The 14913-nt window shown below is 45.7% G+C and overlaps 1 protein-coding gene across 3 annotated transcripts in view; it reads left to right on the forward strand.

The window, feature by feature from the left end:
• Wipf2 (WAS/WASL interacting protein family member 2) overlaps positions 1–9087 on the forward strand; it is a 35293-nt gene extending 26206 nt beyond the window's left edge. For 2 of the 3 annotated variants that reach the window (XM_027424111.2, XM_027424112.2), the window contains exons 6-8: positions 2044–2253; positions 5541–5642; positions 5940–9087. In XM_027424111.2, coding sequence (XP_027279912.1) covers positions 2044–2253; positions 5541–5642; positions 5940–5980 — 353 coding nt within the window. In that variant the 3' untranslated portion in view covers positions 5981–9087. Of the gene's footprint in view, positions 1–2043; positions 2254–5540; positions 5692–5939 lie in introns of all 3 variants that reach the window. The other variant, XM_027424113.2, reaches the window with a different exon arrangement.
• The last annotated feature ends 5826 nt before the right edge of the window (positions 9088–14913 follow it).

Raw genomic sequence — 14913 nt, forward strand, 5'->3', positions numbered from 1 at the left:
TGGTTGCCAGAGCACTTGCTGCTTTTCCTGAAGACCTGGGCTTAGCTCCCAGCACCCATATCACAGCAACTCACAACCTCCTGTAACTGCAGTTCCAAGGGATCTGTTGCCCTCTCTGGCTTCCTTGGGCACCTGTGCACACATACAGACGTGCAGACACCCACACATACCCATAAATGAAAATAAATACAAATTAAGAAATAAAAAGTCCATCCCCAGGCTTGTTGCTTGGTTATGTTGCATGTAGATTTACACACTCAGTAGCAGTCTTTTAGAGGGCACCCCAGACAACAACCTGATAACATTGATGGCATGGCAGTCCCTGCCTACAGCCATAAGATAGCTCAGGATTCGACAAAGTTCAGGTTTAAAGAAAAAAAATTGCATGGGACAGGTGGGGGATACAGCTAGAGAGATGGCTCAGTAGTTGAGTGCTGGCTGCTCTTCCAGAGGATCCATGTTCAGTTCCCTGCACCCAGTTCCAGGGGAAAATGAATACTCTTTTCTGATCCCTGCTGGCACTAGGCATGCATATGGTTCGTACACACATGCAGAGAAATACACATACACATAAGTAAATTAAAAAAATAGAAGTTTTTAACTTGGAGATTTTAAAAGTATTTGTTTTTAAAGTCACATCTGTGTGTGTGTGTGTGTGTGTGTGTGTGTGTGTGTGTGTGTGTGTTGGTGGTTTGCCTGCATGTATGTCTGGGTGAGGGTGTCAGATTCCCTAGATTGATATTACAGACAGGTATGAGCTGCCACATTGAGTGCTGGGAATTGAAATCAGTTCCTCTGAAAGAGCAGCCAGTGCTCTTTGCTGCTGAGCCATCTCTCCAGCCCACCTTAAAGGACTCTGAATGTGAGCAGTCCCTTGTCTTTCTAATCCCATTCTGTAATAGGAAACAGATTTGATATGTGGGTTGAGGTGAGTAGTTCAAGGGTCTGCAGATTGCCTACTTTTCATGTTATGAGTTGTATTCTGCCCAGTAGCCATGAGCAACATGAGCCAAGGAGAGGCCTCAGCCCGCTGCCCCTCTCAGTAACCAGAGCACCAGTCCTGAGTAGCCTAAGTCTTTTGAGTAGTGGCTTTGTTTGTTGTGTAACATTGGGCAAATGTCTCTTGAGTTGAGGGTTTTTTGTTTTTTGTTTGTTTGTTTGTTTGATGAACTTGTTTTATGTAAAGGGTGTCTAAGTAATTCATGGACTTATTTCTGTTAAATCACATTATGACAGTATTATATGATAATGTATATTTGTTTCTATGGAGGCTGAGCAGGAAGCAGCAAGTTCAAGACCAGCCTGGTCTACAGAATGAGTTCCAGGATAGCTGAGCTACACAGAGAAACACTGTTTTGTTATGCAAACAAACAAATAAATAAATAAGTAGATAAGCACCATTTTAAAAAAAAGAAGGGAAAAAAAAAAAAAACCACCCAGGCGGGTGTTGGTGGTGCATGCCTTTTAATCCCAGCACTCGGGAGACAGAGGCAAGCGGATCTCTGTGAGTTCAAGGCCAGCCTGGTCTACAGAGCGAGTGCCAGGATAGGCTCCAAAGCTACACAGAGAAACCCTGTCTCGGAAAACAAACAAAACACAAAAAACACCCATCGGACCAAAAGTAAACAAACAAATGTGGCGGGAAAGCAGCCACCGCTCTGGGTAGGAAAAGTAATCTACCGAGACTCACTCATCACCCCAGGCAGAGTCTGATTCTCCCTTCCTGTGATGACAGGGTTCCTCTGTGAGGCCCTGGCTGTCCTGGAACTCACCAGACTGGCCTCGAACTCAGAGATCCACCTGCCTCTGCCTCCTGAATGCTGTAAAGACGTCTGCCACTAATGCCTGGCATTCTATGATTTTTTTATAGTCGGTGTATAAAACAATGAATTTCATCACAACATTTCTGTACATCTGTGTCATTCCTCACATTTGCTCCCTCACTAGCCTCCCCCAGGCTGGTTTCTTAGCTTGTGTCTCTCAAACCCTTCTCTCCTTTGCCAGCTCCAGCCCAAGCCTAACTGCTTTGGAATTTAATTGCAGCTCCTCCACCTCCACCACCCATGGTCCGAAATGGTGCCAGGGATGCTCCCCCTCCCCCACCACCTTACCGAATGCATGGGTCAGAACCACCGAGCAGAGGAAAGCCTCCACCTCCACCCTCAAGGACGCCAGCTGGGCCACCCCCTCCTCCACCACCCCCCTTGAGGAATGGCCATAGAGACTCCATCACCACTGTTCGTTCCTTCTTGGGTAAGTAGTGATTTGTTTGTTTCAAGAAAAGATTTCACTGTGTAGCACTGGCTGTCCTAGAACTCATTCTGTAGACCAGGCTGACCTTGAATACATAGAGATCTGCCTGCCTCTGCCTCTCAAGTGCTCGGATTAAAAGTGTGCACCACCACTGCACGGCTAGTAGTTAGTGACTTTGTGTCACAGCTCCGGTAGTGACTTCATGGACTGGTGCCTTAGTTGCCAGATGGCTCCTGTAGATGGAGAGTAGCCTAGGGAAGTAGTGTTTGTTCATAGCAGTTCCCCTCCTAACTTTTCCTTGGACTCCTGTGTCCAATCCATTGACATTCCTTTCCTTACATGAACAGATTAAAATCACATTATCAGAGGTCATGCCAATACTAAAGCTACTCTCAAGTCCCCACAAGAGTCACAGAGAATGTGCTCTGTATTCACATGTGTCCTAGAATTATGTATCCAAGGAGGAGAGTTCCTTCCTGCTTACATAAAAACTCAAGAGGCTTGGGGTGAAGCTCAGAGATACAGCACTAGCCTAACATGTGCAAAGTCATGGGTTCGATCCCACAGCACAGAAAGCCAAGCAAGCTTAGGTGACAGAGAACCTTAGTGTGAGCCCCAGCACTACAAAAACAAAGGTCAGTGGCGAGTCAGCTATGTTTTTTGAGGAAGTCATTTCATTTCTTTGAACTCAACTTTATTATGTATAGAACTGGGAAATAGACTAGGTCAGGAGCATATTGATCAACTTTTCCAAGCTTATAAATGTTGAGGTCTCTACTTAAGAGGATTCACCTCATGGTCTAGAATGGAGCCATGTGTAAAAGTTGTCAGAGATGTTGTCAGGCCTCTGTTGAAGACCTGTGGAGTAGACCATGAGGTCTCTTGAAACTCTTGATACTCTATACTCTAGGTTTTTCAGTGGATGCTCCTCCATTACTACCCCGACACAGTCCAACCTGTTCTTAACAAACGCACTAGGGTTTGCTTTGAACATTTTGGTTTTTCAAGACATGGTTTCTCTGTGTAGCTTTGGAGCCTATCCTGGCACTCACTCTGGAGACCAGGCTGGCCTCGAACTCACAGAGATCCTCCTGCCTCTGCCTCCCGAGTGCTGGGATTAAAGGCGTGCGTCACCAACTCCTGGCTTGAACATACATTCTTATTGCAGAAACCTTTGGATGTAGTGGGGCATGGTGGCACCTGTCTGTAACCCCAGCACATGGTTTAGCTGACCCAGGAGAATCTTAAATTCAAAACCAGTCTGAAATACATAGCAAGACCCTAGATAAACAAGAGAGAAAGCTTTGAATAAAAAAAGAACTCTTGAAGTGTGATCAGGCCATACCCATAAGACTTTTTGAATCTTATAAAGTGGTCACAGGCAGTAGTGGAGCAAGACATCACTGGCTGAACTGTGTTGTAGAACAATATGGGGTAACCAAGTCTGAAAGAAAATTTTTCTGGGTAAAACAATCACTAGCTAGAGGCACATATTCCCATTTGAGGTTAACAACTACCACCTCGTTCATTTCCTATAGAAATAGTCTTTTAAACCCACCTTGTTTCTGGAGCAAAGCAATGCTTCTTTCTGCTTGCATACATAATGGTGCTCCTTTCCCATAGTGTCTGAATTTTGGTGGAAAGATGTAAAGAGTCAGGCTGGGACTCTTTTACATTAGGAACTTTAAAGGGTTGGGTACTGGTTCTGGTCATGGGCACACACCTTGATCCAGCACTCTGGAGGCAGAGACAAGCAGATCTTTCTCTGTCTGAGACCATCCTGGTCTCATAGTTCGAGGTTAGTGAAGGCTACATAGTGAGACCCTGTCTCAAAACAGACACATGCCTTTAATCCAAAGCACTTGGGAGACAGAGGCAGGCAGATCTCTTTGAGTTTTAGGCCAGAGTGAGTTCTACAATAGCCAGGTCTATACAAAGAAACCCTGTCTTAAAAGTAATAATAATAGTAAGTTGCTTTAATTTGGGTTTCTATTACTGAGATGAACAAAAAACAAGTTGGGGAGGAAAGGGTTTATTTGGCTTACACTTTCATATTGCTTGAAGGAAGTCAGGACAGGAACTCAAACAGGATAGGATCCTGGAAGCAGGAGCTGATGCAGAAGCCATGGAGGATGCTGCTTACTGGCTCTACCCATGGCTTGCTCAGCCTGCTTATAGAACCCAGGATCACAGTGCAGGGATAGCACTACCCACAATGGGTTGAACCATCCCCCATTAATTGCTAATTAAGAAAATGCCCTATAGCCAGATTTTATGGTGATACTTTGTCAATTGAGGTTTCCTCCTTTCAGATAACTCTACCTTGTGTCAAGTTAGCATAAAACTATCCGGCCAGGTGGTCTCACACCGTTAATCCCAGCACTCAGGAGGCAGAGGCAGGCCGATCTCTGTGAGTTCGAGACCAGCCTGGTCTACAAGAGCTAGTTCCAGGACAGCCTCCAAAGCCACAGAGAAACCCTGTCTCAAAAAACAAAAAAACAAAAAAACTATCCAGCACAGAAAGGGGCTGGAGAGATAGCTGAGTAGTTAAAGGTATTCGCTACATTTTCAGAGGACTCAGGTTCAATTCCCAGCACCAACATGGGGTCTCTACAAACAGTCTGTAATTCTGTCTCAGGAAATCTGATACCTTCCTATAGCTTCTGTGGGTGCTGCATGCACATGGTATATAAACGTACATCTAGACAAAACACCCATACACATACACACACCCACACAATTTGAAAGAATTAAATTTCTTCCTCTGTATATATATATATGTTCACATGTGCAGATGTATGTGTGCATATGTATGTGTCCAAGTGGTTATGGAGGCCAGAGGTCAACATTAGGTGTCTTTCTTAATTGCTCTCTACCCTGTTTTCTGAGATAAGATGTCTGAATGAATCTGGAGCTCCACAATTGGTCTGGCTGGCTGGCCAGCAGGTTCCAGTGATCCCCTGATCTCTGCCTCCACAACCCTCAGTTACAGGCTCCTGTCACCACACCCAGACTTTTACATGGGTGCTGGGGATCCAGACTCAGGTCCTTATACTTGCACAAGCACCATGTTGACCATGCCACCTCCCCAGCCCCCAGATAAAGGATCTTTGGAGATGCATTGTACATTAGAGGCACCCAGGGTGATGCTTTTGTTGTCTCGGGAACTTTGGTTTGGTGGGGAAAGCAGGCTCTCCATACAGCAGAACCCACAGGAGATTAGTAAATAGGGAGGGTCCTAAGAAGTCTGTGGGAGCCATGACAATACTCTTCTCTTTTCTTCACAGATGATTTTGAGTCCAAGTACTCCTTCCACCCAGTAGAGGACTTCCCTGCTCCCGAAGAATATAAGCATCTTCAAAGAGTATACCCCAGCAAAACAAACCGAGGTGCGAGGGGGTGAAGACAGTGTCCATGAGTGTGTGCAGCACAGAATTGGTATATTTTCTGGGGTCACAATGGGCTTCTGCACATGGAGAGGGCAGCAAGAGGTAGTTCTCGCCTTCCTTCCACCAAGTGGATCTAGCTTGGGGATTCAGCTCGGGTCAGCAGGCCTGGCAGCAAGTACTCCCTAGCAAGCTGTCTCTTCAGCCCTAGTCCCCGATGTTAAAAATTAATGTAAGGAGCCTGTCTCATTTCAGAGGTCTGGTATGTGAGCTGAATATCTATGGTTCTTATTTCTCCAGCTGCCCGTGGAGCCCCACCTCTGCCACCTATTCTCAGGTGAAGCCTAGCTTGTTCCTGCTCCTCAGGAAAAAGATGGACCTCCTCTTCTCAGATGGTCCCCCCAACCCTAGAACCTGCATGAGAGCTCCTACAGTGTTTCTCCAGTGCGACCAACCCTAGACTCTAAGCATCCTCCCGGCCCAGCTCCATCTATGCATCTCATCTCTGGACTTGGTGATTGGATTCTTTCTGTTGGCAATAGGGTCTCAAACCCTGTATCCAGACCTCTTCCAGCAAGCCCTGCTAGCCAGAAGAGGAGAAAGCTCCATGTCTCCTGCTTTCTTCCAGGGAAAGGTGCCTTGTTATGGTGAATGGACTCATGTTGGGCAGGGTGGAGAATGGACCCCTGTCTGCCATTACTCACCAAGGGGGGAGTGTGGTGTGTGTTTATATTCCATAGTTTAGGAGGTTGGTGTGGCCAGGACTGCTGAGGAAAGGGTACTTTTTGTGAAGCAGGGAGGGGGTTTGCAGAGAAGTGATCTGTTTTAAAGGTCAGGTTATAGAAAGGACAAGGAAATGGAGCTTCTTCATTCTTAAGAGCGTTTTGGTTTTGTTCTTAACTTTCTTCTACCCATTCCGAGGGGTGAGTTGTACATACACTAAATACTAATCAGTTGAACTAAACAATAAAAGAAGGGGATGAGGTAAACTGAGGATCATTCCAGAGCTAGTCAGCTCTTCTGCAACTAAGGGGCCAGGGCCTTCTGAACTCCCTGGGACCCTCGGCCCTTCCCCGGGGTGCTAGGCTGAAGGACGTCCTTTCCCAGTCCCTCAAGGGAAGAGTTGCTTTTTGTTGGGTGCATTATTCACATTCCCAATTCAGAAACTCCAGAAACTTCCTCTAAGAGATGAAAAGAGGGGATGAGGACCTTAACCTCAATCTTAAATCAGCCTCAGTTCTGTCTGATTAACCCTGAAGTGGTCAGCAGCCTTTAGAGTCCTTCAGCCTTGGAGAATGCTCTGGGGAGACTAAGGCAAGAAGGAAGCACTTGATGGGAGGGCCTGGCTCTGGGGCTGCAGAGGTCTCGACAGCTTGCTCGTACCCATCTCATGCCCCTCTGACACAGCAGGCTCTTCTTGTTTTCTCTGCCACCCTACCTTCCCAAGACTGCAGGGGCTAAGACCACAGAGTAGAAAGGGCACATTTAGAGTCTTCTAAACCAAGAAGCACAAAGACTTAGGGAGGTATGCCTCAGTCCATCAGTGGGTCTTCCTTGGCAGCCAGCAATACATTGTTCTTTGTCTTCCAGGTTGTAGGTAAACAGCACAAGAAAAATGGATGTTTCAACTGAGGTTGGTCTGTTGGACAGTGAGTGTCTCTTCTCTGACAGCAGTGTGGGGCACCAGGGACTCCACACACCAGAAAAGTTGGTTTCCTATAGTCATAGCCTTTGGCAAAGGCTGCTCAAACCTTCCATGACCATGGGGAGACCAGGTGGTTCTTGGAATCGATTAGGGGAAGCTAGTTAAAAACCTTCAGATATGTCACAGGGTTTAACTGTCATAGGGACCTTTCTTTTCTTTATTATTGTTGTTGTTGTTATGACTATTATTATTTTTTAAGACAGGGTTTCTCTATGTAGTCCCGGCTGTCCTGGAACTTGCTCTGTAGACCAGACTGGTCTCAAACTCAGAGATCCACCTGCCTCTGCCTCCCAGGTACTGGGATTAATGTCGTACACTACCACACCCGGTTCATAGGGACCTTTCTAATCTAGTGGAACATAGGCTAAGGATCTGTGCATGATGCCAGGTGAAACCCAAATCTTCCAGTGCTGGTGAAGGTGGGCTTAACTTGGTTTATTTATTTATTGGGTGTTACCCTCTGCCATTTATCTCCTGGACCACTTTGACTCTTGGGACAGGCAGTGATTAGATGTCACCAGACTTCTAATTGTTCACTGTTTATCATTCTTCTTCTCAAATACCTTAGTCACCTCCCAGGAGTATCCCCAGCATCCTGATGTGAACAGAACTGAGAGAGGGAGAAGATCTGACCGTGCAAGAGTTCCAGGGTAGATGCCAATTGCTGAACTTTGACTGTGAAGTCTTCCCATTTGTTTTTGAAATGGGAGTTGATGCCTTTTGTACAATGTTATCAAAGTGTATAGAGATTTCCCCTTACTGAATCAAAGAACATCAGAATATATAATATAGCAAATAAAGCCAAACCCCAGCTTTTCACTGGGGCTGATACCTTCCTCGACATGACCTGCGTCCTTCATAGTCCCCAGATTTGGACTATGTCATGTGGGTATTGGTTATATTTTCATTGTCTTTGCCTAATAGAACAACAACCAAAAAAGGCCTGGGTTTAGATCTGAATAAGAGCATGTTGGTGATACAGCACCTAATTTAAATGTCTTTGCCTTATACATCAATTGGTCCTGCTTTAAAAACAGATTTATTACCGTGTATATTTGCTACTGAAGATGGGACTGTGATCCTCCAAACTGTTGGTCTATTTTGTATGTTGTACAAAGCTTGTAATACAGGTTTAAGGTGGGCGGGCTGCAAGAGCACTGAAAAATTTCCCTTTGGAACTGCTTTTTTTTATCTGCTTATGGGAATGTGGTCTCTTCAGTGGAAGATTGGGTGGTCTCACGTTGAGGCTGTAGCCTAATCCCTTTAATTCCCTTGTCCCCTCCCAAAGAAAGAGAAGAGACATTGCCCGGCAAAGCAGCAAGAAGCTTTGTCAACAGCTCTCCTGTGGGTTTTGTGGGATTTTCCCCTAATAGGAAACACTAGTAGCTGTTTCTTACTGTCCTACCTGAAGCTGGGCAATGGCCTCTGATTTTGCAATGAGCTAGATGCCCCTCTTTCCCTTTCTCTAGTCACCAAACCTGGACCAAAGTACTTCGATATTCCAGGTGTGGCTTTTTCCTGTGGATTTACCGCAGCTACAGAGCCCTACCATTTTCACAGCCTAGGCCAATTGTGTGAGCAGCTAGGGCTATCCCAGCTGATGGATGTGAGGCTGTCATCGCCAGGAATTCGTCCCTGCCCCCTTTCCCAGGAAACTAGTCACTGGCATTGCACTAGGGGAATCCCCTTACCCAGTGACTTCCCAGCTTGAAACCCAGATTTACCTCCAGGGAGAGGTGAGGAGGAAGAAAAAAATAACTGTAAATAGATGTGCTACAGAGCAACTCAGGGTTGGGGTATGTTTTAATTCTCCTGATCACTTGAAACAATCTGTAGGCTGAGTGCTTATGGGAGTGTGGCAGAAATGTGACTCTAGGGCCCCTCTTTCTGTCGGGCTCTGGGGTGGGTGGAGTGTAGGGCGTCAGAGGCCCCTGATAGCACTATACTGTGCGGTCGGTCTGTGCTTCTGGAAACCCAAACCTACAGTCAGCTGCAAATCAGGTTCTTCACATTCCAGCTGTCATTCTTCTCTCCCTGTGACTTCAGTCCCTAGTTCTGTGGTAAGGGTGACTCTGTTAAGCCACCCAAATTTAGGGAATGAGAGGGAAGAGAGGAGGCCACTATAATTCTGCTTTTAAGACTCATTTCTTAAATGAAATAAAATGATAACCGCCCTCAAAATCACATTCAGAAACAAAAACAAGAACAAAAAACCCAACAACAACCATTTAACTGAAGGAAGGGTTCGGTTCCACTCAACTCCACGTTCATTGTGCCTTTACTTGTGTTAGATTTCTGTGCTTTCTTCCCCCCCCCCTCTATGAAGTAATTAAAATCTTCCTTGATAACTGCTGTTTCCTTTCTGCTCTTGTGTCTTACAGCTGGGTGGGTTTCTTCTCTGATTGTCTTAAGTCTTACTCCCCAGGTGGCAGAGGGAGCACATCCTCTCTTTTCATGTCTAGTTTTTGTCCTTTACCACAGTTTCCAGCTTGGAAGTTACAGTCAACACTGAACAAAAGACCAGAGTGATGTGTGCGTGGGTGTGTCTGTGTGTGTGTGTCCCCATCATCTGCATTTGGATCAGTTTCTTTAAAAAATAATTTATTTTGTGATTTGTTTTGGATTTTTTATTCTGGTTTCAGTGCTTCTCCACAATAGCAGGGATCCCTGCATCCCTCGTCCCCTACATAAAATGTATAATCTGGTCTCAGGTTGAATTCCTTGGTACATTTCTTTCTTCTGGATGCTGTGCAGTTTAATTAAACCTTAAAAACAAAAAACAAACAAGCAAAAAAGAAAACGTGTGTATATTTTTGTCATGAGTAATACTGCCTCAAGTGATGGCAAGGAGAGTGGAGAAAACCCATTATCTCTTCTTCTGGGTAAGTGTGACAGTTGGATTCCAGGTTCCCCCAAGGAAGGACGTGTGGATGGGTGGGCATGGCAGAAGCACCTGCAGCTCTCTGAGGGGTTTCTCTGCCTGGGTGTCTTAGAAATCACCGATGACCAGTGATTCTGTTTTGTATTTAACTCCCATTGCTTTGATCTCAAGGAGCCTTGGAGCCTCCCTGTCCTTGTGTTTCATCCCTTGGGACCTCTCTGAGTCTGTCCCCCTGCCCTTGTGGTTTGAGGCCAATTCTCAACCAGACAGTAGGAGAAAGGGTGCGGGGACAGGGTCTTTGGAATCTCAATCCATTTGTATGAGGGTGCTGTCTGTTTCTCTTTACTGCTTTTTGTTTGGTCGTTTTTCAAGACAGGGTTTCTCTGTAGCTCTGGCTGCCATGGAACTCTGTAGACCAGGCTGGCCTCGAACTCAGAGATCAGTCTGCCTCTGCCTCCCAAGTGCTGGGATTAAAGGTGTGTACCACCACCATTTTCAAGTCTAGAAATAGTCATTACTGAGTGTGTCTTTTTTTTTTATTTATTTATTTTTTTTTGTTGTTGTTGTTCTTTCAAGACAAGGTTTCTCTGTGTAGCTCCTGGAACTCAATTTGTAGATCAGGCTGGCCTTGAACTCACAGAGATCCACCTGCCTCTGCCTGCCTGAGGGCTGGGATCAAAGTTCTGTTACAACACATCTTCAGTGCTTTTTGAGCTGAGCTCTTAGCTGATTTTCTTGAACTTTGACTTTAGGTGTTAAAATCCAACCAGGCTTCTTTGTCACTGGTCAACTGACAGGAACCAGCCAATCCACTGAGCTTGACTTGCATCCCTGCTGGCAGAGTGCAAGTCCCCTCCCTGCTGACTTAAAATGGGTGGGTGTATAGATCTAGCTCACATAATCTAGATAGAAAAACCTGTGGGGGGAGGATTAATACCAGAGTGGCTGGGTTCCTGATTATTTGACCCATCGTTGTTATTAATATGATTAATAAACTATTGATTTTATTGTTCTTCCTAATTTAATAACCTGCAAATAAATGGAGCTTGCTTAAATGGCCCTTGGCTTCCTAACCCTATAAAATGTCTCACTGGGACAGGTTTGCTGGTCTGTGTGTGTCCCCTTATACACACACTCAGAGGATGCCAGACAGGTCTTTCCAGTGTGCTGTGATTCTTGCTCCTTGCTCACTGGTGATTACTGAGGCCACCCCCTGTGTGTGCTGGGGTCGTGCCTCTTAAGTGTTTCCTGGCCCAGACCCTGAACTCTACCTTAAGGGAGGAAGCTGCTTTTCTCTGGCTTCCCAATACTATGTCCATGGTAAGAGGATTAAAATGTCAACCTCAGGATCCTGACCCCTCCAGAGAATAATATAAGAAGGGTTTCTTTCACCTTTGACACCACTGATGCCCAGTCTGAACTGTTTTTATACATAATTAGATTTATTCTACTAGGTTTATGGCTGTGAGATTTAAAGGACTATATATGTTATTCAACCATAAAAATCATTCATGCAAATAGTGGACATCAGCTCGACAGAATGTCATTTCCATCCCTTCATTTGGCAAGCGTTTATCTATCATATACTTTATAGCAGAACTCTACACACGAAGACAGCTAAGACATGGTCTTGTGCCTTCAAAGGCAAAGTAGTCTAGTAGATCATAGCAGGAGGCACCTGTGCAGGAAGAGTTTCATAGGAGTTGACCAGGAAACAGTGAGTACAAAGGTACAGGAACTGATGTGTGTGTGAGGTTACTAGAGGAAAAGCCTTCAGCAGATAACATTTTACAGGTTAGTCCTGCCATTCTGCTTACACAGAGGTCATTTACTGCTGCAGGCTTTTCTTGAGCTGGTGCTTTTTTTTTTTTTTTTTTTTTTTTTTAAACCCAGTGAGTGCCCTCTTAGACTGCAGTGTGCATATTAAGCACTTAGAGCTTCCCTGCTCTCTCCCATGTAACTGAGGTAGGTCATGGGCTGTCTCCGAAGCTTACTCGAATACATTTCTATTTCAGATGGTGTGGGTAGGTTTTAGGTCCTCAAGTTACAAACTTGTGACAAGTAGAGGTGGTCTCTTAAGTTACATTGTCCTAATAAGTGAGAAACAGTTTGTTCTGAAAGCCTCCCTTCCATGGTATTTCCCTAGGCATGGCAGCTTGTTTTCTTTTGGAGTTTTTGTTGTTGTTTTTAAAGATTGATTTATTTATTATGTACAGTGTTCTGCCTGCAAGTGCAGGCCAGAAGGGGGCACCAGATCTTGACGGATGGCTGTGAGCCACCTTACGGTTTCTGGGAATTGAACTCAGGACCTCTGGAAAAGCAGCCAGTGCTCTTAACACTGAGCCATCTCTTTTGGAGTAATTAGCTGCTAGAAAGCCTTACCAAAATGTACCGCCTCACCCATCATGTCCTGTTTAGAACCCACCTTTCTTATCCTCTAGTATTGAGTAGTCAAGACCTTGGTCTTCTGTCTTTAGAATGCAAATAAATACCAGCTCTTCCACATGCTAGTTATATGACCTAGAGCAAATTTACTCAGTCCCTCTGCTTTAGTTTCCCTATCAACTTCCTAGGGTGCTTGTAAAGACTAATTAAGACAATAACTCAGCCCCTACACACTCAGGGACTCACTGGCTCGTGGTAAGAGGTGAGTTAACCAATGATTGTGATGTTGCTTTCCTCTTCCTAGCTTTCTGTCTTTTATTTGGTATGGGAGGATAAAAGATACATTTTACAGCAAGGTGTGGTGGCACACTCCTTTGACCCCAGCACTTGGGAGGCAGATGCAGGAGGATCTCCAAGTTCTAGGCCAACCTAATCTACAGATCGAGTTCCAGGACAGCTAGGGCTACACAGAGAAACCCTGTCTCAAAACAAAACCAAACAAACATAAAATTACGATTGCCTAGAATTGGGTTCTGGCCTTTAAAGAAACCTGAGGTGGGTTATTAACCTTGGAACCTGGCCTGCAAATGACTGCTCTAATTTATATTTTTCATTAAGTGCTCAGCTTGCCGCTCCCGTAACTGTCTTCCTTGGCCCCTAAACCCGTGTTTGACCATAAAAGATACTCAAATTAAAGAGACATAATTCTGTTCCTTACGATGTGTAGCTAGATTAATGTTTAAAAGGCACACACAATATATTTGAACAAAACGAAATTGCACATTTACTGTTGGGTCTTGTTTCTCGAGTTTGAAGTGCAAGTCAACAAATACACGTTTAGAGCTTGACCAAAAAAAAACCCTGGTTCGAGTCATCAGCCCGTAGCCACTGAGAATGCTGTGAACCTGTGCATTCATCTGCTTCATGCCCTACAGGACCGCCCCCGAATAGTAAGCCTTGAGTAACAGCCCTAATAATGAAAATAGGTACGGGGCAGGCAGTGGTGGCCCTCCCTTTAATCCCAGCACGGGAGGCAGAGTCAGGCCAGCCTGGGTGGTTACACAGAGAAAACCTGTCTCCAACAAACAAACAAACAAAAAATAGCTACGTTTGGAAGAGAAGGGAGGCAAAGATATCCCAGGAAAATGGATACGTTTGGCAGAGAGGGAAGACAAAGATAACCCAGTAGAAATGAAACTGCGGAAGTAGGTTTAAGTGGGGGCAAAAACTACACTTCCCGCCGAGCCTTGCGGCGTGGCGTGCTTACCTAGAGAGTCCCCAGCGCGCCTTTCCCGCGGAGGGCTCAGATGTTAACGCCCTCCCCGGCGAGTGGGTGTGGCTTCACTCTGGGCTCTGAGACCTGGGGCTGTCTTATTGGCTGTGGGTCGTCACCGGCGAAGGCGTGGTGACTAGTGACAGCTAATCAGAAGCGTGGCTGGACTTTGGCGCGAGACGAGAACGCTGAGGCAGTGAGGATTTGGCGCGAGCGGACTTCACTGCGGCCGCTGTGCATCTAGTGGCGGGAGAGTCCTTGCGATTGTGATCGAAACACAGAAACGTGCGCTGAGGCGACACAGCCCTGAAGAGTGTAAAGGAACAGGTTGCTCCGGGAGGCCGGAGACTTGGTCCGGGACCCAGAGAGTTGGGGCTGGTTCGAGCGCGGCCTGTGGAGAGCGGAGATCGCCTGAGGTCTGAGGCAGGGTCAGGGAGGGGGTTGCGCGCCTGCAAGGAGAGCGAGCCTGGAATGGTGGGAAGGAGCTGAGAACTGCTAGGAGGAAGCGGCGGAGGGTGGGGTTGAGAGCTGTGTGGAGTGCAGGCTAGACCTGGACGGAGGAGCTGCACTGCCCGGCCCTGAGGGAGCCTAAATGTTATGGTCTGGAATTAAATTAGTGCTAAATGTGCCTCGCGTCTCTGGAGAGCTAGAATTATAGAAACCACTGGAGGTAAACTTCTGACCTCGCTCAAATGTAAGGACTTGGGTTCTGGTTTCAGGATGCCTGGGGTAATAGCCATGTTTTTCTATGACTGTCTCTTTAAGAGCAGAGTCATAGTTTCTACATCTGAGTTATGGTAAGACTGAAGTAATATGTGCATAACGGCATGTCACACATACTAGGCAGACAGATGTTACCTGTTATTAAAAAGATTTGGATAGGAAGCAGAACTAAGTGTTAAAAATACTGTTAACATAATTTATGAACTAAGTGTTGTCACCAATATAAATAAGCCCTGTGTGTTTTTCTTTTTGCTTCCATAAATTACAGGCTTCCTGTTTCTCTTTTGTATCCAGTTGTGTGGTCATC

Source organism: Cricetulus griseus, chromosome 7 (genome assembly GCF_003668045.3).
Source record: "Cricetulus griseus strain 17A/GY chromosome 7, alternate assembly CriGri-PICRH-1.0, whole genome shotgun sequence".
In the NCBI taxonomy this organism is placed as follows: domain Eukaryota; kingdom Metazoa; phylum Chordata; class Mammalia; order Rodentia; family Cricetidae; genus Cricetulus; species Cricetulus griseus.